We start from the raw sequence: 27,843 nt of genomic DNA, 5'->3' as shown, positions 1-27,843 counted from the left end.
ATATGAAAGGAATAGACAGCGTCAGAGGAAGCAGCTCCTCAGTGGATTTCCATGTGCTTCAGGAGGGTCTGAAGCAGCCGCTGCTGTTCTTCATCCCTTGCCCCCCTTTCTCCAGCTGCCCAGGAGGGTGAAACTGCTCCCAGCTAGACCTGGCTCTGCTGCAAGGACAGGGCATTGTGTTTGGGAGCATGGGGCAGGCAGGAGCTGCTCTGGTCCCCACGGCAATGGGGAGAGGGGCAGAGGTGCACTGGGTCATCGCTGACTGTTGCCAATGTTTCCATCTGGGATGGAGATGAAAGGAAATGGCAAACACAAGAGTAGGCGCAGCTATCAAGGTACTGGAAGTATGAAAGGCTGCTGGTTAAGCACAGCAGGTGGTTACCTGGAAAACCTGACTTTTCCCTTTTGCTTTGGAGGCACCCAGAGGGAAGCAGGTGGAGGCAGGGTTTGGCCACAGCTGATGTGTGTTTAGTGCATCCCACCTCCCTTTAGCTCTTCTTGGTGCCCACACGGCACAGGCAGCACTGTGGGTGAGTCACACTGACCGTAGCAGGAAGAAGAGGCCTTTGAAGCACAGCAGGTAGAAGCATGTCTGGCCAGGCTTTGAAAGAGATGGTGTTACCTGGAGCCCTTACGTCAGTGCCTTTCACCAGCTCTGTCTTGATTTAAGACAAATAAACCTCAGTTACTCTATTACTCTGGTGTTCGCTCAGATTTGATTTGTCTTGCCAATGTGTGAAAAGCCCTTATATGGATCAAACTGGGGACAGACTGACACAGAGTTGTATCAGAGGAAAAACAGTTGTGGTCCGCTCTGCAAGGGAGGGTGGCTGGCTTATGGGCCCTTCCAGGGTTGTTTTCTTTGTGATGTGTCACTGCCAGCTTGCTTTACTTTCTGCAAAAAGGTTAATTCTGACCTTTCTGTTTCCATCTGCAGAGGTCCCTGGGAAGAAGCTGTCTGTACGTCCGTCTCGGTGCCTGACGGGGCTGCTGTGCTTCCAGGTGAGTGGGTCTCATCTCGGGGCCTTTGCAAGCAGCTGAGTTTGGGCAGAGCGTGAAGACCCTGAGACTGCATTTGCCAGGTGTGATCTGGTCATTCAGCAAATGACAGGCAACTCTCCAGAGCCTGTGGTGGTGGGGGCCATGAAATCAAGAGACTCGAGGTGGCTGTACTATTTCTAGGCCTGGGTCTGGACCTGTGATGTGATGATTAAAACATAGTGAGGGTGAACCTCCAGGTCAGATCGATGGTGCTTCTTCTTTACCCTGCTGTGTCATTAAATGGTAGTGTCTTTTCATTCTGCCCTTTCAGTAACACAATCCACATCCTTCCTTCCTTCTTTTCACCCCCTTCTTGCTTTTTTGTTGTTGTTACTTTTTTTCTCTCTTGTAAATTATGGCCAGCTAGAGATGAGATCTCAGCATCCTGTTTACTGTGAACAGTTGGGGGCATTAATAAATGTTGAAGGAAGAAGACAGACAAAGGATTAATAAGCAGAGGACAGGAGATTAATAGCAAGAGAACAGAATTTGGTTCAAGGCCTGGTCTTCCCAGTTGCTGGGTTATTGAAGATTAATGGCAGCACTTCTGCTATTCTCACTCTCTCTGCAGCAGCTTTCCCAGCTAAGTTTAATAGACCCAATGTGTTGCTGTACATATGAAATCTAGGGAGAAGCCCACCCTTGTAAACTGTTGACTAAATGAGATGGCGTTCAGTTTGCTCTCTACTGAAAGCTTAAGGAACAGCATTAATATATTTGTGAATTGTGAAGTCAGACATGCAGGTGCTCACAACTCCTCTCAGAATAAAAACATATCATAAAACGTATCTTGCCAAGCAGGCTGTCTCCGACAAATTGTGTTGTGTTTTTTTTTTTTTTTTTACTGTGTACCCTGCTGAAGAGATTGATTTCTCTTCTCTTGACTGTTTTTTCAGCTTTGTTCCAGTGGAAAATTGGGCTCTTGGCCTATTGCATCCAGCTTCTCATTAGGCTTTGTGAGAGATTAGATCACTGTAGGAAACCCTAACTTTGGAAAGAACGTTTCTGGTTAAATTTGCTTGAGTGCTGGAGAGCATCGGACTGCATCGCTGAATGTCTTTATGCTGGTAGAAAGGTGTCCTGTAAAAAAAAAAAAGGTCAGCCCCAGACTCTACCCCATAGAAGGCTCATGCTGCAGTGTCAAGCACTGCAGTAGTCCTTGGGCATCTGCCCCCAGGTATCTTCACAGTCTTCAGATATGTTCCCATGCTCTTCTGTCCTCGCCTGGGGTTGTCTCAATATGTAGGTATGTCTGTGGCCATTTGGGTAAGGAAGCAGTGATGTTCAGGTAGCAATGGAGAAAAACAAGGCTAAAATCAGAACTTCATGCAGCAACAACTGAATTTCTTTTCCAAGGAAGAAAGGCTGTACAGTGTTTCAGTGTCTCCGTAATGAAGCTCTTCCCATCTCCTCTGCTATTACATTTGGTGCCCTTGGCATTTCAGAAGTTAATTGATTTGTCCGTATTACGATTCTCTCTTTAATTTTATTTATGTAAAGAAGAACATACGCTAATCTATCTCCAGAGAAATGTTTCGCTCTTTGAACGTTGGCCCCGGGTCCACCGCGTTCCCTAATGAGTCTGAGCGGAGAGGCCTGGTTCCCACACACTCCAGCCCTGACACACACATACTTGTACACCCACACGCCTGCTCCGGGCTGAACCCAGCCTCCTGCCTGCTCGCTGCCTTGGGATTTACATTGGCAGCACGGAAGCACGTGGCAGGGGGCCTCAGCGATAGATTTGGCATCAAATTAGGATGAGAAAGGCTGTAACCTCCTTATGGCAGCATTCCCCAGGCTGGGTTAATGTGCTGCTCCAGGAGCCTGGATTCCTGTGGGCTGTTACCTAATGTGCTGGGCTCCCTCTGCGAGGACCTGAGCTAGCAGACAAACACCCAACACTGAATTACTGTCTGGAATGCCACCGGCTGCCAGATCTTTGATAGCTTGTTTTTAATGAAGATTCCTCCTGTAATTCCTAGAATATCTTGCAGTGCGAAAAAATGAGCTGTGTGTTTTGCTGTGGGCTGAAATTTTTCCTGCTCTTCACAGTTCCCTCCATGAACAGAGAGGAAAGGGAGGGGGAAGCAGCTGACTGCGTTTTTGTTGTTGTTTTTCTATTTGACTTCTGCAAAATATGCGGCGATCAATCGCTCGCAACTAAGAAAATGTTTTTGTTTCTCTTTGCAAAAGCATATGGGAACTGCAGGAAAAGCATATGGGTGTTTTCAGGAAAACATAATGGTGAATGGACAAATTATAGCAGTGCCAATATGCTTTGGATGTCTGGCTAGACCACTACTACTACCACTCTTGCTGGCATGCATACCCATCCACAAGATTTCCAGCACATGAGTGGTATGTGGCTGCTCCTGGGGAAAGGCAGGCTGTGCTGGAGCAGCCCCATGTTAAAGCAGCATCGTGATCCATCTTCAGTGCGCGTGACTGCTCTGCCATGGCCCAGTCCGGGCTCTCTGCTCTGTTTATGACAGCATATCCATTCTTTCACAGTAGACTGAGCCCAGAGCTCCACTTGCAGCCAGCTGTAAGAAACAGTAACGGTAACCATTTTTCTTTCTAAAGCCCTTGACTGCAGTCGTAATAACACCTGAGCATCTTGCAAAAGGGCTAGGCAGCTTCAGGTTTTCTCCTGCTGCTCTGGCAGGCCATTCGGCATTAGCTGGGGCTTGCTTTTAATTTCTCCATCACCTGTCTTGCTTTTGATGAAATGCAAAACATTTGCATTGCTTATGAATCCAGCATGCTGTTGTTGGTTGTGCTGGACAGTCAAGGAAGGGACCCATGAGCTGATGTGTCCCCAGACCTCATTTTTGCCCATCTCCTCACCTGGCATGAGAGATGTGGACAAAGGAAGGGGCAAAAACCTGTAGAGACTGATGGGATGAGTGAGATGCACATTTGGGCAGTCATTTGAACATAGCTTTGTTTTGCTTGTCATCCTGCGCTCGCAGATGGTCTGAGTGGCAATTCAGCTCCTTTTAGCATTCTTTTCCTAATGCCAGCTTCGGGATGATTTGCTATTGAGTAATTTTACATTATTTAATATAGCCACTTTTCTTATAGCTCTTTTGTTCCGTGAGACAATTCCCTATTTTATTATGCAAACAGTACATTAAGATCCTTGTGGGCCATGTTCCCAGCAGTGCTTGAGATGGTGGCAGGGACATAGGTTATCTCAGAAGAAATGATCCTCTCCTCTAGAAGCGTTCTTGGAGTTCTTCTTTAACTGCATTTGATATTCCACGTGTTCTTTTTTTTTTTGGTTTTTTTTTTTGTTTTTTCAAAAACCCAGTACTTCCTAAATGTTACAGAGCTCAAAAAATACACTGTATGCCTTGTCACAATATTTAATACAGAGTGCTATTTACAGTAATGAATCAAAATGTCAGTTTTTAAAATATGAACTGTCAGAGTGTTCCTACTTTGCAGGAAACTTTGATATGACAGTTTGTTAATCATATGACTATTACATCAAATGTGTCTTGGAGTACTTTTGCTCAACAAAGTCTTTTTTATTCCTTCCCATCCCTTTTCACTGGTAATTCTGGTAGGGTTATTTGATTGAATACACTTTGATTAGAGGTCTGAGAAACCCAGAGCTGAATGCTTTTGCGTATTGATGATAAGATGTATCAGTATGTGTTCTGATGCTGACTGTGGTCACCTAGTCCTGAAGGTGGTACAGGCAGATTTGGATCCCCTCACCATGTTTCCCAATGGCTGCCCCAAGCCTGCTGTGTCCGGGAGGCTGGGATGCTTTGGTTGTGATATATGGCTGTAACGTGCACGTGGGGTGCAGTTGAGGAGATTACTCAAACAACTGGGTTTCTTGATGACAATGAAGCGGAGTTTACATAGATAACTGTTCTTTGGAAACCAACCTTGGGAGGGGATGCTGTTAGGAGGGCTGGAGGCCATCCAGACATAGCAGAGCCCTGTGCCTCTGCCCCTATGTCTTTGTGTCGTGTTACCTGGGGCACCAAGTGGATTCCCAGTGCTCTTTCATTCTGTAACTCCCACAGGGGCAGCATTTCTGACCTGGAGTTGGCTCAACATGGCTATGGGCATAGGAGGAATCTAAAAAAGGTGAAAGTCATGTATCAGCAGTGCAGAAAAGGCTCAAAATCAAACAGGAGTGGTGGCTGTGGCAGCAGTGCCCGTGAAATGTGGTAACCCACCCCTCAGCTGGGGAACGGGGCCACCAGTTGGCATGAAACTGTATTTCTGTTACCTTCATTGGGTAAATTCTGCTTCTTGCTGCTCTCCCTCATCCCACTGAAGGAAATCGATTATTATGCAGTTTTCATTTTAGGCAAACCACATTCGTAGCATGAGTTTTTTCTTTTATTATCGCTACAGCAATGGATGGAAGAGGAACTCTAACAGATGTATGATTAGCAGGGCATGAAATTAAAAATGTTTGTGTACAACGGAAAGGTTGTTTACTACCAAATTCCTCATTTGAAAATTAAGCGATATTAAGATTGGCCATGAGATTCTGTATCAGGGACACAGCCCTGTTTGCTCCACGTCTTCCAGCAGCATCAGCAGAAAAGTAACACTATTTTAAAAGTTACCTTTATTTTAAACGAGAAAAATAATGCAACTGAAAGGTCAGTACCCGCCTTTGGAGGCAGATTATCTCAGAGCTTGTTCGCCTGCTCTGCCACCAACGGTGTCAATTCCAGAAAACATTTTGACTGATGCTTTAGCCAAATTGACTAGGGCAAATAGAACGTTTTCTATCAAAACTCCTTTGTAAGGAAAATAGGGTTTTGATTGAATCATTCTAAGTGTGGGTGTGTACATGTGTGAAGGCACTTGTTGTCAAAGTGCTGAAAAATCTACGTTTGGAGTCCTTGCTGCAGCACGCTGGGATTGGTGCAGAGCAGTGGTTTATCCCAGCCCTGTCCCACAGCCTTTTGCCAAATTGCAGCAAACTGCAGTAGGCTGGGACTCCCTGATATGCCTGGGTGCTGGAACACAGCATCATGCTGGTCTCTTGAGTTTGTAGTCTATGTGGGCGTTTTGGAAACTGGAAATATTGTCAGCCTCAGGATGGCTGTTCTACGTGGTTGCTTTCAGATCTTGATTAAAAAAGCAAACAAACAAACCTTGGACATTTAGACTTTTTATTTTAAGTGTTGTATTTTTCCCACCAAAAATGTTTTTTCATGCTAATGAAATTTCTAGTTTCAGAAAATAATCTTCCTTTGTGTGGATCCTGCCTGTAATTCATGTTTCTCAGTTCTAGCTGCTCTTTCACGACCTTCTTTGAAAAATTAGTCATGAATTTTGAAAGAGCTGGGTTTGAGAATTGTACTGGAGCCACAAGGTATGGTGCTGTGGAGTAAGCTTGCTCCTACCTAGGGCTGACCATTTCATGGAGTTGCTGGCTATCACACCTACCTCCTTTCATTCTTTCTGACTTATACAGACTTTGCGGCCAAGTTCAAGGCTGATGCAGGTTGAAGCCTTCAGGCCTGCTTGTGTGTGAAGCTTCACCCGACTAAGTGTTTACAGGACAGCAGCAAGATGAGTTCTGCACTCTGAGTCTGCATGGCATTGAGCAGAAAATAGGAAGAGGGCTGAAAAATTGTTCCCTTGCTCTGGGAACAATTGAGACAGAAAATTGCTTCCAGGGTTTCTTTGCTTTTCCACAGAGAGTAATCAGCCTGTGTAATTCTCTGCCATAGGAAATACTGCCTGAATCTGCTACCCAAAGACAGAGAGCAAAGTTAGATAGCAACTCGAGGACCAAAGGCAATACAGAGCAGGGACTGTCCCTTACTCTGCTTTCCCTTTAATGCAGTAACTGCTATACATGTAGTAGGATTTCACAGTGAAGCAGCTAATAGGGCAGATAATGGCATATAGGTTTGGGTTCCTAGTACACAGTTGAACTGATCTGCTCTAAATTAGCAGGAACATTTGGATGCTCAGACTGTAAATAGAGTTTTCTCAGCATCACACTCAGGTTGTAAAGCTGAGTTTGTGGGGAAGGTGAGAGCAATTCCAGTAAGATGATGGCAGGCAGGAGGCTCCAGTCCTATTCTTGGTTCAGTTTATCTCTTTGCTCCATACACTTAAGAAAATCATTATATCTATGCCTTCGTTTATTCAGCTGGAGGGTGGAGCAGCACTTGGTCAGCTTTTTGGGCTTGGTAGTAATGAAGTTAAGGCCTTCCAGCCACACTTATCATTGCAGCTTTTGGAGGATATAATTTTAATTTTTCACTTGAGTGAGAATAGCTGTGACCAGATCACATCATGGACATGGTACCTGGTGGCCACCAATGTTTAATGCCTAAATTTCCATAGTGGGCCAAAGGATTTTGGATTGCTAGAAGGGTGCTATAGAACAAAGTTGGTGTTTGGTTGCTGGCTCTGGATGTGACTGTTCCTGTCTGTCTGGGCACTGTTTGCTTTTGTGTAGTGTTTGTCTGTGTCTGTGCTTCTGTGCATGTGGGGAAAAGGAGGACAAATATCACTGGGGTGAATTAGCATTAAAAAATAGTTAACTGATCAAACCCATAAAGCTTGTCCAAGAAAATTCTTCAGAGAAATAGTGTTGAATTTTCAAAGCAGCCGCAGGCCATAGAAGTGGAGCACTATCATTCAGAGATGCAAAAAATCCCCTTTTGTTGGAGTGTTGGACCTATTTGTTCCCTTTTAGGAGAGCATTCAAAATGTTTTCTTAATTTTCTTCAGAACAGCTCACTGCTTTCCATCATGAGTCCTTGCCAGCTGAGTTAGCTCCGTTCCCTGTTAGTTCTAAGCCTGCCCTGCAAACATACATCTCCATCGCTCATCTGTTTGCTTCAGGGGCTGAAGGGAGTGGAGGTGGCAGGGAAGGGAAAATGCTGGAGGAGAGTGGCAGGTAGGAAGATCATAGAATCATTTAAGTTAGAAAAGACCACTATCATCAGCTATTTCAACCATCAACCCATTCTCACCATGCCTACCAGCCTGTCACACCACTTGGTCCTGCCCCAGCTCTGCGGGTGGGGCAAAGTGGGTCTGCTTTGGTTTTGTTTGAGTGGAATAAAGCAAGTGCATGGTTTTGCTTCTCAGAGAAAGTTATTGGAGGCTCGTAATGAAGGTTAGGAAACCAGCCTCTGAGAATTGGATGCACAAATCTGTTTTATGCTCATGAAGGTCCCTCTTTCGCTGTGTTTTTGCTTTGTTGCTTTTTTCTTAAGATGCACTGAAGTGAAATGCTGCTGTATGATCCATCCGCAGTATTTGGATAGCAAGGTCATTAATAGGAATGAAAATTATATCTCATGAGTTGTTTTGTAGCTGGAGTGCCTGTAGTCCTGCAAGGGCTCAGCTTTTCTTCTCTGTACCAGTCTTCTCCTGTTGGAAATATTTTACTGCGTAATACCTTCTGGTCTTTAAAGGTGCCTGGTTGTAAGCCCACTGCCCCTAAAATGAAAGCCATTCTTACTTCTTGCACTTGTAAATGCTTAGCTTTAGGGCCACAGGGGGAGGTGGGTGTTAATAGCTGTGCCCTGGGTGCCTTTCAAGTGCAGAATTCCACTTTTGCTTCCCTTCTGAAACCTTCAGTCTCATTCTCCAGAAAAAAACAACAACAAAACAACAAACATTTTAAGCTCTTCCCCTCCTCCCCCACCCATGTTTATACATGTCCCAAGTAGTTTCTCCTAGAAACTGAGGTCATCTTTGAAACAGGTGGGCAATGCATGAAGGGCAAAGCTGTGGCCAAGGGATAGGACTGAAGTCTTTGGAAAGGAATTAAATCCATGCACAGGTGTGGGCATGCCATTTGTGTGTGCCCTGTGTACACATCCTCTGCTTGATTTCTGTGGTAAGGCAGAGATCATTTACCCTCAAGCAAGGCCACTTGCTGGGATGAAGTCATGGGGGCTCAGTTATTAAAGCAATATCAAGGCACATCTGCATACAGGAGAGCACGAAGGAATGGTGGATTTCACCTTTCTCCCCTCAGATCATACTTTGGCCTCTCATTGGCCATGTCCTGCTTGCAGATGGAAGCAGTCCTCAGCTCTTGATAATACAGGCAGAAATTGAATCTGATGCCTAGGGCCTTTCTGCACAGGGGAAGCGTTGCAAAACAAAGCCAGGGTGTGAATTTGAAGTGCAATAGCTATTCCAAGCGTACTTCTCATGTGGGCAGTCTTATTCTGCTCCGAGAGGGCCTTTGTGCAGTTCTGCTTCATCCAGTGCCAAAGGCACTCTCAGTGCAGCAAGAAGAATGCCCACACAGGGAGCGAATGGCTTTTCCAGGCTATTTCACCATGCTGCAGAGTCCCAGGAGATGCACATGGTTTTATGTCCCCATGAATGTTTCAGGAGCTTCCCGTTCAGCTTTCCCTTCCACCAGCACTTTTGCTGGGGAGCCATGCTTTGGGATGGACCATTGGAGGAGCTGTGTCTTCTGGACTCTTCTAGGCAAACTGTGCATTACTGATTTTCCTGAAGGTATGGGACTGAACTCAGACTCCTGTGGTCTTGGGCTTTCCTGGGTGATGCTAGAGCTGCAGTTCAGTATTGCCCATCACTGCTTTTGCCTCTTGCCATGTATCCTTACTGCCTGTGTGAGATCACGTGTGTGTTTGCATGTTGCACCTTTACATATACAAAATCATGAAGAAAACCAGTGCATGGAGTATGAGCATTATCTGAATACTGCTGAACAGGAATGGAAAAGAAAAAAAAAGCCCATCTGTTCTACAAAGAGGCAGTGTAAAGAGCAGGCTCTGTGACTAAATAAATTCACATCTGTTGAGCAGAACCATCAAATGGCGAGCAGAGGGGCCTAATGTGAATCACATGTTGAAACCACAAGTATGAGTGAGATGAGCTGCAAAAGAGAGAGCCTGGAAGTGTTGATCCATGTGAGCAACTGTTGGTTTCTCTCCTTATTCTCCTTCCCTTTCCCAGTTTCCTGAGTAAATGATACAACACCAAAAAACCCCACACAAACAGCCATCCTTGTGCACGTGCGTATGCACATCTTTGTGTGTGCATTTATATTCCTTGCATGATTAAATATATTGTGTTGAGCCATTAAATCATAAGTTCAATTGGAAGTCAGAAGAGTGATGAATTTTAGAGGGGGCTGCAGAGAAGAGAGAGCACAGCTGGCTATGCTTTAGCTGAGAGAGCAGGTGAAGCTGGTCTCTGGTGGTTGCTTCACCAGAATGGCTCTGAGGTCACTTGCTTTAAAAAGGGACTTGCTTAGTAGTGATTCTTCAGGGGGATGTCTCCAGCACTGTCATTGCAGGAGATCTGATGACAGCAACGTAGAAACTCCAAAGCCATAGGTTATGCCTGCGTAAGCTCAAGCTAATTTCAAAATACTATCTGTGTACTGGTCCTACCATACTGCATCTTTCCATGGATCAATTTTGTTTGCTGCTTAGGTTTTCCCCTTAGCATTTTAAGTCGTACAGAAACAAAGAGCAGCTCAAGTTTCCTTTTTGGTTGCATTTACAGTTTATTTTCTTTTTCTGTGCCAGGAACATATCAATACAATTGCAAAACATAGTGTTTTTATGACCTGAGGCAGCAGTTTCTAACTCAAAAACAAGAAAGCTTTGGGGATGTGCACACAGCCCAGGTGCCTCAGCTGCGTTGTTCGGTCTCCGTAGCACCTTAGAGAGTCCATCAAGAGAGGCTTGTATCTTCTCTCCCACAAGATGCCAAGAAAAGAAACATGCAATAATTTTAATATCAAAGGTGGTTTCTTGTTGCTGTCCTCTCTTTTGTCTTAGATATTTTGCAGTATATGAGGCTGGACTTGCAGGAGAAAAGAGTGGCGATAGACAAACTACAAGACATGCTTTGCACAGATTCTGGTCCCGTGCAGCTCATTGTGCTTTTTTCAGCTGACAGAGCCATGCTCATGCAGCTCACCAGGTTTGTGAGCTCTGCAGGAGGAAATGAGGCCCTCTGAAGGGCTGGTGGGGTTGAAGGTACTTGTGGAATGGTTGAGGTGTTTGTTTCTTCCTTTCTTCCAAAAATACCCCATGGTCACAATCCACTCCCTCATTTCCATGCTCACTGAGAAGGCACAGTGAACCTAGACAAACTCTGGAATGTTTTCTTAGGACTCAAGTTTGAGCCATTTCATCCTAAGGAACTAACATGGCCAGTCCAGTTTCAATACTTTTGTCACAACAAGGCTTCATGCTGATTTCTGGGAAAAGGAACAAAGGACTGATGTGGTTGTCTAAAACCAGACAGCACCAATGGCATGGTGGCGGAGCTCCTGGAGGTACCTTTTTGATGTGATGCACTCGTTCAGCAACACTGCAAGGCCAGAGTGGCTGCCTGGCTGAGTTAGTCAGCTTCATTGCTAGCACTGTGGATTGGGTCAGCTGGGGAATTCTCTCCCAGAACTTTTTGCATGGCAGCTCTTGAGTGAACGAGCACTGAGCTGATGTGGAAGAGCAAGTTTACTTAGTTGGTGCTCAGTAGTTTGAAGAGTTTGAAAGAAGAATCGAAAGTCAAATACCAACCACTTGTCTTCAGTCACCACTTTCTATTCAGAGCAGAACTAATGCCCTCCTGTTACTAAAAGAGCGCTTTATCTTGATGTGCTCCAAAGTGTCAGCACACTTGCCTCTGTTCTTAATAATCTTGACTCATTTCCCCATGGTTCCAGAACATCCCTCTTTGAAGAGCCATCTTCTCAAAAGGCTGTACGTTGTTCTTACTGCAAATAGCACGAGGTAGCTCACATCACTTCACTTCTCTTATCCATGTGTCCATGGACAGTCAGAAGCTTCACAGGTTTGTGCATCATCTCAAAAAATACCTTTTATTCTACTATGTGATGTCTTTCTTTGAAAGAACAGTACACTTTGCACTATACCGTGGATGCCAGGTCAAATTTGAGTCTAGTGTGCGCCATCGTTACAAATAAGCAGAGTGCATGTTGGATTACTTTAGGAGAACCCTGTCAGAGCCAGACACTTCTGCCCAAACGACAAAATAAAGTGCTAGAGATGTACAGAGTGGATCAGGAGATTCAGCTGGAGAGCTGGAAAAAAATGTGTTCACTTGGTAAATAGTGCAACGTGTGAACAAGTCGCTAGAGTTGATTCTCCATTTTGGCGATTTTCAAGGACAAAGCTATGACATGAATCTACTGGTAAGTCAAGCTTTACCTAAAAGCAAGACTCAACAGCCAGCAGAGATGCTCGCTCTTTCTTGAGAGTACTGTGGGCTGTCAGCTTCTTAAAGAAGAATGCACTTTGATTCTTTAGTTTCCCTTTGTGTTGCAGAAGAGAGACAGGAATACATTATGGTGCTGGTGTCTTGAGAATGTCAAATCACCTGTTGTTGTGAAACTTAGAAAAACATAGTCTTTTTCTGACCTTTTGCACAAAGGAGCATGTGTACTTATTTTCCTACCATTTTCAGGCACTCAACTGTCTTGCTTCCATTAGCAATCTCTCTGCAGCATCAGTTCCCAGCCATCTGGCAGCAATCACTCTTCCGTATATTAGGATATAGGATTTTCCATAGGAAAAAGGCTATTTCCCCTGATTATTTGCAAGGCCAAGCTGCCAAAAATGAGGCACAGGTTAATGCAGTGCTCAGGGGTGAGGAGAAAGCATCTGAGGATTTGTTATAATGGAGGCTGTGACTTCAGGACAGCTTGGAGTCTGGTCAGGAAAGGTTAAGTGAATCAGGCAGGAGGGAAAGAAACCCGGGATTAAAAATTTTGCTCCTGGACACAGTTCCTGCTCATTAACTGATTTTTAGGCTTAACAGTTTCAAAGTCTGGCTTGTACTGCTAGCCCCTTGAGGTTGGCCCACAAGAAGGTTGGCTGTGGCATTGGCTCTATACTCGCGTCCCTCTTGAACGTGACCTCTGCTGTGCCCATGTTCTGGGCTGCAGCTCCTCTCCCATTCACAGAAATCCTCTCGACAGCTTGGGTTGTAGATTGCAAACTGCAGATCTGTGCTCTTCCAGGGATGGTAGCAGCTGACTTTTCCTGCAACCACATCTATTTGAGAAGAGAAATGCATTGCAGGAAGCCTGCCATAAATCACAGCTTACCTGCACCCACATAGCCTTGCTGGGTTGCGCCTCAAGCTCTGCTCTGTTGCCATGTTCATTTTGTATCAGTTTCCCCTCTCTACTGGGCTCAGATCCCTGCTGTTTATCCCCAGGCGGAGGCATAAACACACAGCTCTCTGTAAAGCTAATACAATTATCTGTGTGTCAATACGCTGCCACGGTCCCATTTGGTCCCACTGGGGTCCTGTTGATATCTCACTGCTGAGCTGAATGTCAGTTCTGCACTGTTCCTTCTTGTTTACAGGCAGCATCAGCATCCAAACAGCCTGGATTTGCTCTGAAAGCTTTAACCTTGCCATCTTTATGTTGTCCTGATATCTTTTTTCATATGTGGAATCTTCTTGATAATTGTGTGCCCACTGGCTGGATGCACTCTGTATTGTTTGACAGTGCCTTGCTGACTTTTTTTTTGGCAGAAGGATCTTGAGAATAAATGATGTGCAGGAAAACAGTATTTCTGTAAGGGAGCTCATGGTCTGAGACTCCCAAAAATAACCTCTCTGCATCGTTCTGCCTGTTCTTTTGCTGTCCCTATTAATATATTTCCTCTCTTATACATTAAATTCTCAAGCATCCATCTCAAACTTTCCTTTGTGGTGCAGCAACACCATCAAAAACATGTAGGCCATGTGTTATCAGGAAGAAAAGCTCAAGGACTGGAAGAAATTTTTCTAGCTCGGAGCTACCTCTTGGCTCAGCTCTGAAGGTTCAACCACAAACTTTGCTGTATTTGAGTAAGCATTTTGGACTGGTCGTCAGGTCTGCTTCCTACTCTGCTATTGCCTTGGGGTTTGTTGTGACTACAGGTAGCTGAGGCCTTGGATTAATATTTTGTCCAATATAACTGTGTTTGGAGTTGCTGAGGACTGTCTCATTCCACAGGAGTCAGGAATCAGCTGCTCTCTCGTGAAATTGTAATGTGGTCATTAGAGTTGTATTAGATTAGATAGATCTATGTATCTCCAGGGAGTCAGTACTATCTCTTTGTTTCAATGCACATGGGCCAGTCAAGTTCAATTTATTAGGTTTTTAGAGCCTAGTTTATCATCCAACACCAGGATGTGACATGGCTGTAAAAGGAAGATCTTGTTCATCAGCTTTTATGTGCGTGTTTTGCAGCAGCAGTCAAATTCAAATAGACTGCATCTAATCCCAAAACTACTAATGCAATTATATTGGGAAAGAAAAGAAGTTTTATGTTTAGTTTGCCCTTCTACCTTTCCCATGGTTGAAGCTGATGTGAGAGAAACAAACCGAAAGAAACTTAAAGAAAGGGGAAGTTTTCATTTGATGCCAACATTGCCCCAGCAGCAGGATTTTGGGGTAAGATGGAAAGTGGTGTGGGGTTGGTCTCTGCTGATTTCAACCTGCAGCAAGCAGCACAGTAGGAATGATCCTTCTAGCAGATCTCTTGCCATCCCCACCACGGACTTGCTGTCTTCCTGTTACGTCTGCTTAATACTGTGAAAGTTGTAGTGACTTAGTATGTAAAGCAAAAACCAAATGCCCAACTACTGTGGATCTGCTGGCAGAAAATGAAGCTTGGGTGCAGCCGTGCTAGAAAAAGTTGTTTTCCAAGTATTTGTTACTTAGAAGAAAGGGCTCACACCATATTCAAGAACTGTATTGCTGCAAACTCTTTTGAGCTCAGATAAAGCCGTTGCTGCAAGTCTTGGGTCTTAAGAGTGTTGATAATTGATTTTGGAAGGGATCACTGGAGGTCATCTGGGCCAAGCCTTTGCTCAAAGCAGGGAGGACTTTGAATTTCAATCTGGTATTCTGAAAGATCCCATGAAAATTGATTGAAGCTGTTAAACCAGAGTGAGATGATACTAGATTATATGATTCGAGGAATAATTCAGTACAGACAGTGCTGTAACTGGGTTTCTTTCACCTTTAATTCCTCTGATTACATTAGTGATGTCCCACAGCAGGAAGCTGGTGAATGCTTTCAGTCCTATTTAACTGAAGTAGAGACTTCAATTTATTTTGATTTCATTTTATTTTGAGGGATTTGAGCTGAAGATACAAAACTCAGCCTGATCTAAGCAATTGGAAGAAACTCCAGTGCTGGGGGGAGAGAAAGGTTTAAATTTACTTCAGCTGACACCTGCTGTAAATGGCAGTGCAAAACATTAACAAACATCCAGAAGTGGTGCAAAATGTATGCAAGCAAAGAAGCTTAGTATCAGGGAGCGTGTCTGCCATGAGGGGTTAGAGTCTGTGTGCATTAAGTCTTTACATATGGTCAAGAAGGCAATCACTGGGCTCAGCCAACTCCTAGCTGCTCCAGGTCAGTTCAACCCCATACAACAATCCCAATGCTGGGAGTTTTCTTGTGGCTTTGCAGTTCTTCTGGTTGCTGATGTGATGTTTGAGGACCCGAGTCAGTTTGCTGCTGGGAGGTTCTGAGGGAGGAGTGGGAGCTTCTTGGGCTGGTTAATATTGCAGGTCTTAAATTTTGAGAGATGTTGTGCAGATCAGCAAGAATTAGGGGAGTTTAAAAGGGATCATGGTTTCTCCAAATCACATAATTTCCCCTATGATGTAAAATTGATGAAGATAAATAGTTCCATATGGGAAAGACATCCCAAGAGACCTTGGGCTGAGTTTGTAAGTAGCTATGGTGCTTCCTTTGTTTGGTTAAAGACCTCTAATGAGACCAGAATTTTGACATTATATCCTCTTTTGGAGGCCACAAGAAGCCGGAAAGCTTCATGGCTAGAGATCACTGGCCCTAAGTGGAGAAATAAATTCACTTAACGTTCAAAGTGGAATGATGCCAAGGGAAACAAGCAGCTTCAGGAATTTATAAAGAGCAAATCTCTCTGGTCAGCCTCGATTACTGCTTTGGGCTAATTAGTGAAGTGGAGGTGATAAGGACAAAGCAAAGAACTGTAATTTAGCACAGCATTTGGGCCCTGCTTGTGGGAATTTCAGGAAAAAAAAAGAAAAAAAGACAAGTGTAATTTAGAAGCATCCACTTTTTTTGGATTGCATCTCTCACCAAAAGGGGCAGAATGTGGCACAGTTTGCCTCAGGAAGGGCATCTTCTTGGTTCAGTATGAGAACTCAGCTGGAAAATGAAGTAAAGTCTCTTCAAGTCCTGTTGTGTTGATGGAAGAGAAATGAGACTGGGGAGATGACAGTCTGCCTTTCTACACACGGCTCTTTTAATCCATGAGATGAGCTCTCTATCCCGGGAAGATGTCTTGGTTCTGTCCCTAATAATACCAGGGAGAAGTCCATGGAGAGCTTCCAGCTGCACTCTGTATCTGCAAACAGGGTACTGACCTCCCAAGGCTTGTCAGCCCTGTGGCCCTCAGGCTGAGGGTAACTGTGCATGGGTGGTACAGAGAATCTGAACCAAGCTAGCGGATTAGGAAAAAGTAGGATTGAAGACAGAGCAGACTGTCTGGAAGAACAGACTGTTGTTGCTCATTTTACGTTAAGCACTGTTGCTACCCACTATGAAGCATTAGCTTAATTAACTCGGGGACAAATTCTTCTGTCTTGGCAAAGTCCATCAACATCCAAGGAGTATTTTGTCCGTGTTATAAATATGAAAATGAAATGAAGATTTATTTGCGTACAGTCTAATCGTGGAAAAGCCTGTCTCAGAGATGAATGTACTAACAACTTCTAGATAGACAAATGGGTACTCTACCCTTTTGTTGTTTCTGATATGAGGCTAAATTGACTCTGGAGCCTTTTCGTGTTACTTTTGCTTCTCAAAGGTGAGTGACATCCTGTGATTAAAAGCAAAATAACCCAAGTACTTATGCACACATTTAAAAACAAAACAGGCAAACAAACAAACAAAAAAGCAGACAATAGACCTTGTCAGGCTTTTATTACTTTCTGGTGTTATCCTCTATTGAAATTCCTAGTCTGATGATTTTAGATGGTGCAGTTTCGTCATGGGACTCCAGTTCCTCTGCTGTCATGTGTTCCTTTATGGTTGGGATTTTTCTGGACTTAATGGCATTAAGATTATCCTAATGATAGAATCAGAGCACATGGGTTTTCCTTATTTACGCAGTGTGATTCTACTCTTTGCTCTTAATGTTATTTATCATGGTTAGTTTGGTCTTATACTCTACATCCAAAAGTAGGCAATGACTAATGCTTCCAAGGAAGGAAGGATAACAGAACCTCAGGCAGCCACAGCTGAAGTTGGTGTAGTTCTTGTCTTTTATGTTATTCATCCTATTACTCTTCCCATGATAAGTTTCCATTCTTGAGAAAATGGTCAAATGGTAGCATCCATCACCTCACTAAAGGTTGCTGAAAAATTCGGAGTATTCAGAATTCAGAGTAAATACATAGGGGTGAATCAAGAGAAGTCTGTTCTAACCAGTGAGTTTAATTGATACTTAACTTAAATGTTGTGATTTGATTTCACCAAAGACCTGGATGTGTTCTGTGAGGATCTGCATGTGTAAGGGAGGTAGGAATGTAACAAAATCCAGTGCTTGGAGGTGAAGCTAGCTAAATTTAAGCCAGACATTAAGAAGAATCCGTAAGATTGGTGCTTGATTGCTTGCCCATATAGTTTACTGAGTGCAGCAATGGATTCTCCATTACATGCTTTTTTTCAGAAGGATTCAGTCCCCTGCATTGCATTACTTGGGGCCTTTTACTCTAGGCACAAAGTCACATGCCCTTAAAAGAAGAAAAGTGTTGGGGAGAGATCAGAACAAACCCAGAAGTTCAGCTTCAGCTGTTAAAAAGAGATCTATTCATTTTCGTTTTTTATGATCTTGTGTAGTTAGGCTAAATTTAATTGAGGCTGGGGCTGGAACAGATGAGGAAAAGGGAACTTGTTGAAAACATTGTCAAGGCACATATAGCAAAAACGAGTGACAGCAAATGCATGACAGAAAATGAGAGGAGGAGAAAGAGGAAGAGAAAAGGCTAACGGGAAACAATTAGAAAACACCACCGCCACAGAAACAAATGTGTTAGAGGGTAGCCAAGATGAAGCTGCGTGCCAGCCTACAGTTAGCAACTGAGTTACTGCAGTGTGGTCTTATATTCCCAAACTGCCCATAAGAGAGCTGCTCTTTAAGCTCATTCGTGAGATGCCACAGTGTCATCAACTGTCCCAGCACTGCGTGGCCTGGCTGCTGGAGCAGATAGCCCTGGTTTACACATCACTCAGCCCATCCCTGCCTCATGGCAGACCATAAGGGGACCAAGGCGTGTTGCCTGGGAGGTGGCTAAGGACAAACTAGGGAGCTGCCAGAAGGGGTGATGATAATCTTGTTTGCGCTGTTTCTTTTTGCTTTGAATCAGTGTGGAGGTAACGCCTGTGCTCTGAAGGAGCTTTGTGCAGTGGGATGATCTTTCATATGAACAGCAAACCTGGGGCTGAAAACTTGCCAGGATGCTTGTAGCAATGGGCAAGATACAGCGATCTTTGAATATAGTAAGAGAGCAGAGTGTCCTGTTTAACTCTTAAGGCTGAGCGCCCACACTGCCTTTTGCTCTTAAGCCTAGATAGTTGCCTGAGATTTATTGTTATGCATTACATTTTTGAATGATGTGAGAGGAAGAGGTGGCCAGGTAGGTGAATTTTAGTGTCTTGATGGCATTTTCTGTGTCTGGTGAGGCTGGTGTTGGTAACGAGAAGTACCAGGCAGTGGGAGTGCTGTCCATCCTGCCTCTCATGGCTGGTTTTCTCTACAGCCCTGCGGGGCAGACCTGCCTTTCACTTCTTGCTTTCAGAATGATGCTCTGCTCTGTCAGCGTGAGGTCAGCTGGCAGCCATGTTTGGGAGGGTAAGATCTGTCCTTGCACCTTGGTCTTGGATGCTTGTCTGTCTGCAGGGTGCTCCTGCCACACTCTTCATTTGTAGCCAGCCCCTCCATGCTGTCCCCAGTGGTTGCTTTCACTGGTATCACATGTCCAATGCAATGGGCTCATCCTTCAGCTGAAGGGATTGCAAAACCTGGGACCTTGAGCAGCCACACTGCATGGTGGGGAAGTGCTGAGGCAGTTTCTCTGGCACACAAAGAGCAGTGGAGGTAGAAGAGGACCACAAACTGCCCATCTCCTAGTTTTGGGACAGACATAAGGACTGGCTTTTCTTTGCAGTCTTTAAGTACAATTGAATCCTCCAGTAAGAGGGCTGTTGCCTGGAGGAAGCTTACTGGGCTGGAAGAGGCACACACCGTATACATCAGTTTTAACAAGCACTGCTGATAGCTGGAGGTAACATCTCCACATTGCCACGTGGAGACCTTGCTCCTTCCCCACCTCTGCCCCCACTAACTCAGCACTACTGCCTAATAGCAGATCACTAGGACAAGGCTGTACATATCAGAGTCCATCAGACTTTCTCTGGCTTATATCCAAAAACATTATCTGCTTCTTCGATACAAGACTCACCTGATTTTGTTCCACCATAAAGCTTATAGAACTGAGATGCTTTGCCAGGCAGCATGAGCTGGCAAACCAGCTCTTCACCCAAGTCCCAGTGACTTGGTCCTGACATTTCCAGTAACATTTGGTCTCAGACTAGGAGAAAGGGGAAAGAAAGCGTGGTCTCTACTTTTTTTTCCTCTAGGTAGAATTAACTGTGTTGTCAAATGTGCCTTTCTCCTGCCTAAATATTCTGTATAATGTAGGGGATAGTTGCTTTTTTTCTGAGAACATGTGTGCATGGAAGTGTTGGTTTTGTGGCACCATGAGTATGCCCAGGTTAGCGGGACATGCTGTTGTAGATGCATTCCTGCTTATTATCAGCGAGAAGATATTTGGTCTTCATGTTTGATGGTAGGTGGCAAAGGTGATGATATCAGTCATGCACTTGCTTGCAGGTTTTAAGCACTGACCTTTCTAGCTGTCTATATGTGGCTACACTTTTCAGTTTTGGAAATGCCTTCTCTTGAAACATTCAAATAGATGGCTGTGTGCGTGACCACAGAGCTGTGTCAGAATAGTTTGAGAGCTGTAGAGCTGTGAGGCTTGGTAACGATTTCACTCTGAGGGGGTGTCCACCAGCCAGAGGCCGCCCTTCATCTGTCCTCGTTTGTTTTCCCAACCTGACCTCAGAGAACTGTCTGCACCCATTGGTAAATCCCAGTGCTGCCACTCAGCAGAGGCTCCCAGGACCTCTGCTCAGGCAGCAGTTAGAGATTCTCTTTGTAAGTCCAGTGGTGCCTTTGCTTTGCCCCACTGGAACTGCCCAGCCGGAACTGCCTTTATGCAACAGCAGTGTCTGCCCTGGCCCAGTGCTATCTCTTGCACCAATCCTTTTCCAAGCTTTCTGATGTAAAAAAATCTTTCCAGATCGAGTCCCAGCTGCCTCTGGTTTTCAGAACCCTGAGGTGTGCTGACAACAAAGCAGAGCATGGACAGGTACTTGAGGGCTCCAAAATTAGCAGTAGCTTTTGTCCATGCAGGGTCTTCACTTCCTTACAGCAGCTCAAAACCAGCTTAGGGAGGTAACGTGATGCTGCTGTAGGACCATTGCTGCTACCCAACAGCTATGGCTTGTGTGTGGTGGAGAGCGCTTGTTTGCTGCGGTTCAGCCCATTATGAACAGATTTTCTTTATGGGAAATATTTTCAGCAGCGTCTGAGTCCAGTTCTCAAAAGTGATGTAGGCTGTTAAGAGACTGAAGCCAAGATCTTCATAAATAAGTAATGGTTTGGGCTGCCTTTGTTTTCTGTTACACAAGTGGAGATGTCTAAAAGGAGCCTGGTTGTCAGCGGTTGTGGAATTCTGGCATTTTTTCAAAATTGACGTGCTTTTAAAATACCTTAATCTGGGCATTCAGAAATGGAGGCATCAAGAAGGATTAGCTGCTTTTGAAATCCTTTTTCTTAAAAGTTTAAGTGAAAGGCGGTGGAATTTGGGGCCATAAATGTCATGTTGAAAAATGCTAAAGGTTATATTTTGGAAGTGTGTGTCTGCCCACCTGTAATGGCACTTGTTCCCAGAGCAACCGCGCTGCTGTACGTTAATGTACTCACCAAATCCTAGCAGGAGGAAGTCAAATCTATGACTGTCTTGTTGAACAGGCGATAGGAGTGATGGGCTTCTCTGGTGCATTGGTCTGCCTCAACTTCAGTTTGAAGAGGAAAATAACAACACTATAGCAGACACCAAAACAAACCGATCGGTAATTTCAACCAGCCGGGCAAAGAAAGACAAGTTTGTATCTGAATTCTCATGAAATGGTTTTGTGGTTGTAATTTAATAACTCATCTAAGGGTTTACAACTGCTAGTCCCCCAGCCTGAATTCTTAATGTATGTGCCGTTCTTCTTTTCCTCTCAGATTTGAACCATGTCTCACCCGTCCTGGCTGCCACCCAAGAGTACCAACGAGCCTGTTGGTCGTGTTACAGCAAGGATGGAGACCACGCATGCCTTTGGGACTCCCAGCATCTCAGTGTCCACCCAACAGACGCCAAAGAAGTTTGCACCCGTTGTTGCCCCCAAGCCAAAGTACAACCCATACAAGCAACCAGGAGGTGATGGTGAGTGTGGGTTTTTTTGTTTGTTTGTTTTGTGTTTTGTTTTGTTTCATTGGTTTGTTTTTTTTTTCAGGAAGGATGCACAGAAGTCATATGCAGGGATATTGACCTCAAACGCAAACTGTGTTTGACAAACTCTTGGTTCATGAGTTTGTGGGGTCAAATCAATCAATAAGAATGTGAAAGAACCTTGTGCCCTCTGGCAAGCTATCCTCCTGAATGGTGGAGGGCTAGGGGAGAGCAGGGGGACAGCAGTTCTTTTGTTTTTATTGTAAGCAAGTCTCCTTTCCCTAAACTGATATTTTTCTAGGAGTTTTGCTTGTTTCGTGTCTGCCTGAACACGTCAATCCAAGAAGCTGCAGCTTGAACACCGTTTTCAATGTTGTTTTTCTTTTGCACCAGCACAACGGGACTTCTCTACAAACATGGGGATGAGCTGGGGATGTGGGTAGAGATGGATTTGGCAGGATGGGTCTCGACATGTTTCGTCTCTTGCCTGTTGATGTGATTCAGTTTTACTGTTTCTCCTCTGCTGTGGCAGGCTCTTGAATATGAGATGAATTAGTGGCATAACTATGTGGATATTTATGTGACCATTGCAGTAGCCTCTGAAGATGTTCTGTCAGTAAAACAAAAGCTTTCCAGTCACCGTGCACTGGCCTTGCTTTGTCTCCTGCTTTTAAAGTCCAGCTCTCTTCATGCAGTTGAACAGCAAGTGTAGGAATTGGGTTCCTGTTCTGTGGACACATGGAAGAAGGGATAAACTTGGGTATAGGCTCCATTGTACTCAAGAAAATTGCCAAATCAGCTTTTGATTTTCAGTTTTGGCTGTTCTTCTTTGTACCATCTTCACTTTTCCCTCTTTTGTATTGAGTGTAATAAGGCAAAAGTTGTCTGTAATTTTTTTCCCCTTTTTCTACTCTTTTCAGAGTGTGTGCAGGAAGACTACTTGATAATGGAAAGGAGAAAGAAAAACAGAGCAGTATATTAAATCTCTCATTTAAGCAATTTTCTAAAGTTAAGGACATCTAGTAGGAAGTTGGAAAAGACTGACTAGTGTTTCATTTTTTTTCCTCTGCCGCTCTTAACTTCAGAGAATTCGGAACGAAAAAAGAAAACGTGTTGGAGGGGAAAACTCAGTCATATGCACCTGTTCTGTTGCCTTCAGTAACAAAACATTAGCGAGGAAGAGGGAGAGAAAGACATTTGGAATTAAAAAAAGTAAAAATAATCCATTTCTGAATTGCGATGGAAAATGTCACTTTCAAGTAAAGTGGAAATTCTTATTTTTTAAATTCTTCTACAGTTTAAGATGATAATGAAAAATGACACTTTGATTCCTCAGGAAAACTGTTGTTGGTCAGCCAGAAATGTCACTGTGCCTTAATTGTTGATGCTTTAATTGCTATAGATCTGATTAGAAGTGACTCAGGAACATCCCAACAACCTTCTAAAAAATTCTTTGCTTCTTGGCACTGGGGGAAGGAGACATCCTCTAAGCAGTACTGCAGACTGAGAAAGGTAGATGAGCCTCACCAGCATTTTTTGTGCAATACAGAGTACGCAGTCCTGCAAGCACGGTGAACATTGCTGGGTCTGATGGAAACGGGGAGATTTGGGGAACTCATGGGGGGCCTCTGCAGATTCTGGACTTTTAGAGATGCTATCATCATCTGACAGGCTTGGAAGAAATAAGGGATAGTGGATACTTGATCAGGCATTGGCTTAGTGATGTGACAGCGTACCGGCAGCTTAAGCTAATCCACTTTCAGAAGGTGACACACTGCTGGTCAGTGTCAGCAGCTGGTGCAAAGCCATTAGCTCGACCATATATAACCCTGAGAACATGAGGCTTCCGGGATCTGGCAGGTGAGGCAAAAAAATCTTTAGCCCACCATGTCTCATTCACTTTTTATGGCTCTGTTCTCTCCTCCAGGCTCCCTGCTTGTTTCTTCAGTGACCTCTGTTGTTTGACAGAACAGAACTTTGAAATGAGTTAGAAATGGTTAAAACAAGTTAAAAACAAAAGCTGCGACAGCCAGGAGTTTATAAAGCAGGAGCGTTTTAATGTGCTGGAAGCAGTCAAGGCGTGCGTGGTTCAGACCAGCTAAGTGAGCAATTTTCTCGGTGGTGCTGGTCCCCCTCCTTGCTGTTTGCCATGCTGCCTTGCTGAGACTTGTTTTGAGCTGGATTTGTCAACTCATCAGAGCAGAGACCATGTCTCGCTGTCGCAGGGATCTGTTTGGGTGCCTTGGGGTATGACTGCAGTAGTAATAACAATAATAAATAAGAACACAGCCCTGATTAATGTGCTGCATGGGTTTCTGCTGCCCAGCTAGCTGGAGAAGCTGCTGCAGCTGTGTTTTTATGGACCAGACTTCCACGTGCTGCAGTCTGGTCTTGCTTTCTGGAGGATTTAGCGCTAGTCTTCCCTGTCGCAGCAGCTCATGGGGGATTAACCTTGCTCACCTCAAATGCTCCTTCCCTGGCATGCTGCTGTGCTGGGGTCTGTACCTCCTGCCCTGGTGTAGCCTTTCTCTTTGGAGACAGGGATGAGTTTCTGTGCCGGGGTCTCAGAGCCAAGCAGGAGCTCTGCTGGCATGGCAGTGTGCTGGGGCTCATCTGCTCCCTGCTCCGTCCATATGGTCCCTTGCTGCTGTGCTGTATTTCTGAGGCTTCCTCCCTGGCACTTTGGGGAGGGAGATGCTTTGCTCCCCCACCTCTCAGCCCTCTGCAGATCACAATGCTTAAATCACTGTGTGCTCTTTTTCTGTGAGAGGAGTCACTGCTGGTGTCTGTTTTCAGTAAGTCCAACCCAAGGGTACAAACACTGCTGTTCAACATGGACTCAATCCTGGGAAGTCTTAGCACTGTGATCCCTGCTGGCCTGCACAGCTCCGTATTTACCCCACAGATGGAGGAGAGCTGTTTGAGCTAGTGGAATGTGGTTTTGTACAAGAAAAAAAAAGTGTCTGTGGGAAGGAAACAGCAAATGAACTAGGCTGGAAATGAAAATTCGGTATCCAGACATTCAAGCAGTGGCTTTAAAAAAGCCACTGGGTGGGAGCATTGGGGTGAAGGATGATTTTTTGATGGAGCATCCCTGGATGTGCTTGCAGACAGGAAAACATCTGTCTGTGCTGAGGCAAGATGAGTCCTGAGATGAGTGAGACATCATGCTGCCATGGGTCCTGGCAGTCCACGCCTCTCGCTCCCCTCTCAGTGCTCATGTGTGCTTAGTACTGCATGCTTCCTCCCCCCATTCCTCAGCAGACCCCATCCAGCAATATGCACAGCAGGTGGTGGCTGCAGAGCTGTGCTGTCAGTTCAGGTGGGCCCTCCTTCACTGAGCATCGAGCTAAGAGTGCAGAGAGAGAGCGGAAAGCCCTTTTCCAGTTTCTTTAAAAGCATTGCCCTTCCTCTTTTCCCTCCCAATTATTTCTCTCCTGCTTTCCAGTTTTTGCACTAAAATTGGTATTTCAGTGCTGGCGGGAGCTCACATGCTCCATGGCATGGGGAGGAGAGCTGGCAGGCACTCTGAAATGAGTGCTGCTGGGGTGCTGCCAGGGCTTGTGAGGCCAGAACTAGGGGGTTTCAAAACCATACTGAAGTCTATTGTCAGCCTCGGGTGCTCAGAAAATCCTGACTTGGAGCTCCTCGGGTCATTGGAAGGCTTGAGTGCAGTGAGAGTGTCAGGCTTTGTGGTGTGATTTGTCTTTGGTTTGCATCCTTTGAGTTTCAAGCTGGTTTTCATAACCTCAGAAGCTCTTTCCCCCTTGCCCTCCTCTCCCAGTACAATCCTGTGGACACAAAGCAGTGCAAGGAGTAGCACCATGCTATGCAAACCAAGCCTATGGGCTGTGGCTGATGGGAACACCTAGAGAAAGCCAGAAAGAGGACACAGTGGGCACATTGCTGGGGAGGAGAAGTAAGTGACAGTAAAGTCTGTGGATTTGTGAAGAGGACAGTGCACTGAAGAAGGAGCATCACCAAAGCCATAACAGCTGATAGAGCATCTATACCTTGGAATGAAAAATGCCACCTGGCTGAGAAACATGGGTGAAGGCTTCCATCTGTTGCCCTTTGCTGTCAAAGAAATGAAGCCCCTTGTTTTCTTACAGTATATGGTTTGAATTTTGGCTTGTCCTCTGTGGAGCCAGCAGTTGGACTCGATCGTCTCTGGAGGTGTTCAAGAACTGTGGAGATGTGGCACTGAAGGACATGGGTTAGAGGGCATTGTGGGGGTGGGTTGATGGTTGGACTAGATGATCTTAGAGGGTTTTTTTCAATCTAATGATATTATGATTCTATGTCTGTGAATCCCTTCTAACTCAGGCTCTTCTATGATTCTATGATATTTCATTCATAGGCACCTGCTGAAGCATATTCCTGAGACATATACCACAGTGCCAAACCCTGGCCACAAAAGGATGTGCAGACAACATCCCTCCTATGACAACTGTGTCGTTTATGGGATTGCACAACATTGGGGCATTTGTCTTTGTCAGCCCTTTAGAGGCTTTGAGGGCAAGCTTTGCAAAATTAGCCATTTGACTCCTTCTAAATTCAATATTAGTTAGTGCTGATGATGCCTTTTCCTTGTGATTGCCAACCGTGGTGAACATACTACCTGCAGAAATAGTTAAAATGGATTCAATCATAAAATCGTTAAGGTTGGAAAAGACCTTTTAGATCACTTAGTCCCACTGTCCACTTGCTGCCAGAACTGCCCACTAACCTGTGTTTGTTAGTACCACATCTCCAAGCTCTTGAACACCTCCAGGGACTGTGATGCCCTCACCTCCCTGGGCAGCCTGTGCCAGTGCTAAAACTCTTTTGGAGAAGTTTTTCCTGATATCCAACCTGAACCTCCCCTGGTGCAACTTAAAGCCATCACCTCTCATCCTATCACTGTTACCTGGGAACAGAAGCCAACTCCCATTCCGTCACAACCTCCTGTCAGGGAGCTGGAGGGAGCAATAAGGTCTCCCCTGAGCCTCCTCCAGTTTCCATAATGGAAACTAATTGAAGAGTCGAGAATTAAAGCAAGCTCTTCTGCTTTCTTTCCTTGAAGCACTTTCAGGCATGATGAATGTCAGCAGGCTCATACACAGGTCTTTGAGATCTTCACAGGTTTGTTTGTTTTGTGGGGTTTTTTTTGTTTGTTTGTTTTAAATCTTTTCTTTCCATCTGCATTAGTTGGAGGAGAGGGCTGCAACTCGTGGGGCCAGGCACAGCATCAGTGCTAGCTCCAGGGCAAGATTGCATAGTTGACACCACGCTGTGTTCACTTGAACCCGGCTGATGCAGGTTTCCCAGGTCCTGACTCTCTCTGCCCTTTCTTTCTTCATCTGTGTGGAGGCTCCTGAGCAGTAGCTAATTTTATTCTGCTGTGTCTGTAAGGGACTGGGAGCATGAGCTATCGTGCTGTTTGTTTTATCTTGTAGGCAGGCATACCTAGTGGGCTTTGTTTACAGCAGCTGCTATCGGTAGCTCTGTCTAATTTTTGAAGCCATGGTATGGATTTATTGGAATAGACACTCAGTGTTTTAGCTGTGCTGTTCCCTGTTCTGCAATCTTTGACAGTTCATAGAAGCTAAACAGCTCCAGAGTCTATTCATTACTTGGATGAGAGCCCTGAAAGGATAAATTCAGACTGACTTGGGAGATTCTGCAGGTTTTTTGCTTTTTTCTGGTCATCTTTGCTAGGCCTGCTGCATAACATGGCAAGAGTAATCCCTGCTACTGGAAGGCAGAGGCATACCTGCTCTCCTTAGAGCCACCCATGAGCCTTGGGGACATTTTGTTGCCTTTTGGTCATCTTTGGCAGGAGGTTCACACTCAGGAGCAGCGAGATGGGCGTCAGCTGTGCCCTGTGTTGTGTGTGCTCAGTGCCAAGCTAACAGGAGATGATGTGATTTAGAAGCAGTAGAAGCAAAGCAAGTTGTCTTGCACATGGTGTGAGCTGTGCATGCAGACTGCTGCTGCATCCTGCATAAAGCATGGGAATATGTTGTTATCTGGTTGTTTTGAGGCTGAACTGGGTCCTGCACATCCCAGAGAGTTTCCAGCAGGACCTACTGGTCTCTGCATCCAGCTTTGCCACCAGCTGATAAAATCATTGGTGCTCTGGGGATAAGGCAGCATCTCAGTGATAGGACAAGAAAATAGGCTGAGAAATGCTCAGGCTGTCTTCTGCTCCCATCAAGGAT

The 27,843-nt window shown here is 44.9% G+C and overlaps 1 protein-coding gene across 19 annotated transcripts in view; it reads left to right on the top strand.

The window, feature by feature from the left end:
• The window catches only part of LPP (LIM domain containing preferred translocation partner in lipoma), a 321,563-nt gene that overhangs the window by 89,129 nt on the left and 204,591 nt on the right, over positions 1–27,843 (top strand). For all 19 annotated transcript variants that reach the window (XM_031603428.2, XM_090147412.1, XM_031603427.2 and 16 more), the window contains 2 exons: positions 938–1,002; positions 21,433–21,634. In XM_031603428.2, coding sequence (XP_031459288.2) covers positions 21,442–21,634 — 193 coding nt within the window. In that variant the 5' untranslated portion in view covers positions 938–1,002; positions 21,433–21,441. The remainder of the gene's footprint in view (positions 1–937; positions 1,003–21,432; positions 21,635–27,843) is intronic.

This window comes from Phasianus colchicus, chromosome 10 (assembly GCF_987193195.1).
Source record: "Phasianus colchicus chromosome 10, bPhaCol1.hap1.1, whole genome shotgun sequence".
NCBI classification, from domain to species: Eukaryota; Metazoa; Chordata; class Aves; order Galliformes; family Phasianidae; genus Phasianus; species Phasianus colchicus.
This window is presented reverse-complemented; position numbering and strand designations above follow the sequence as displayed.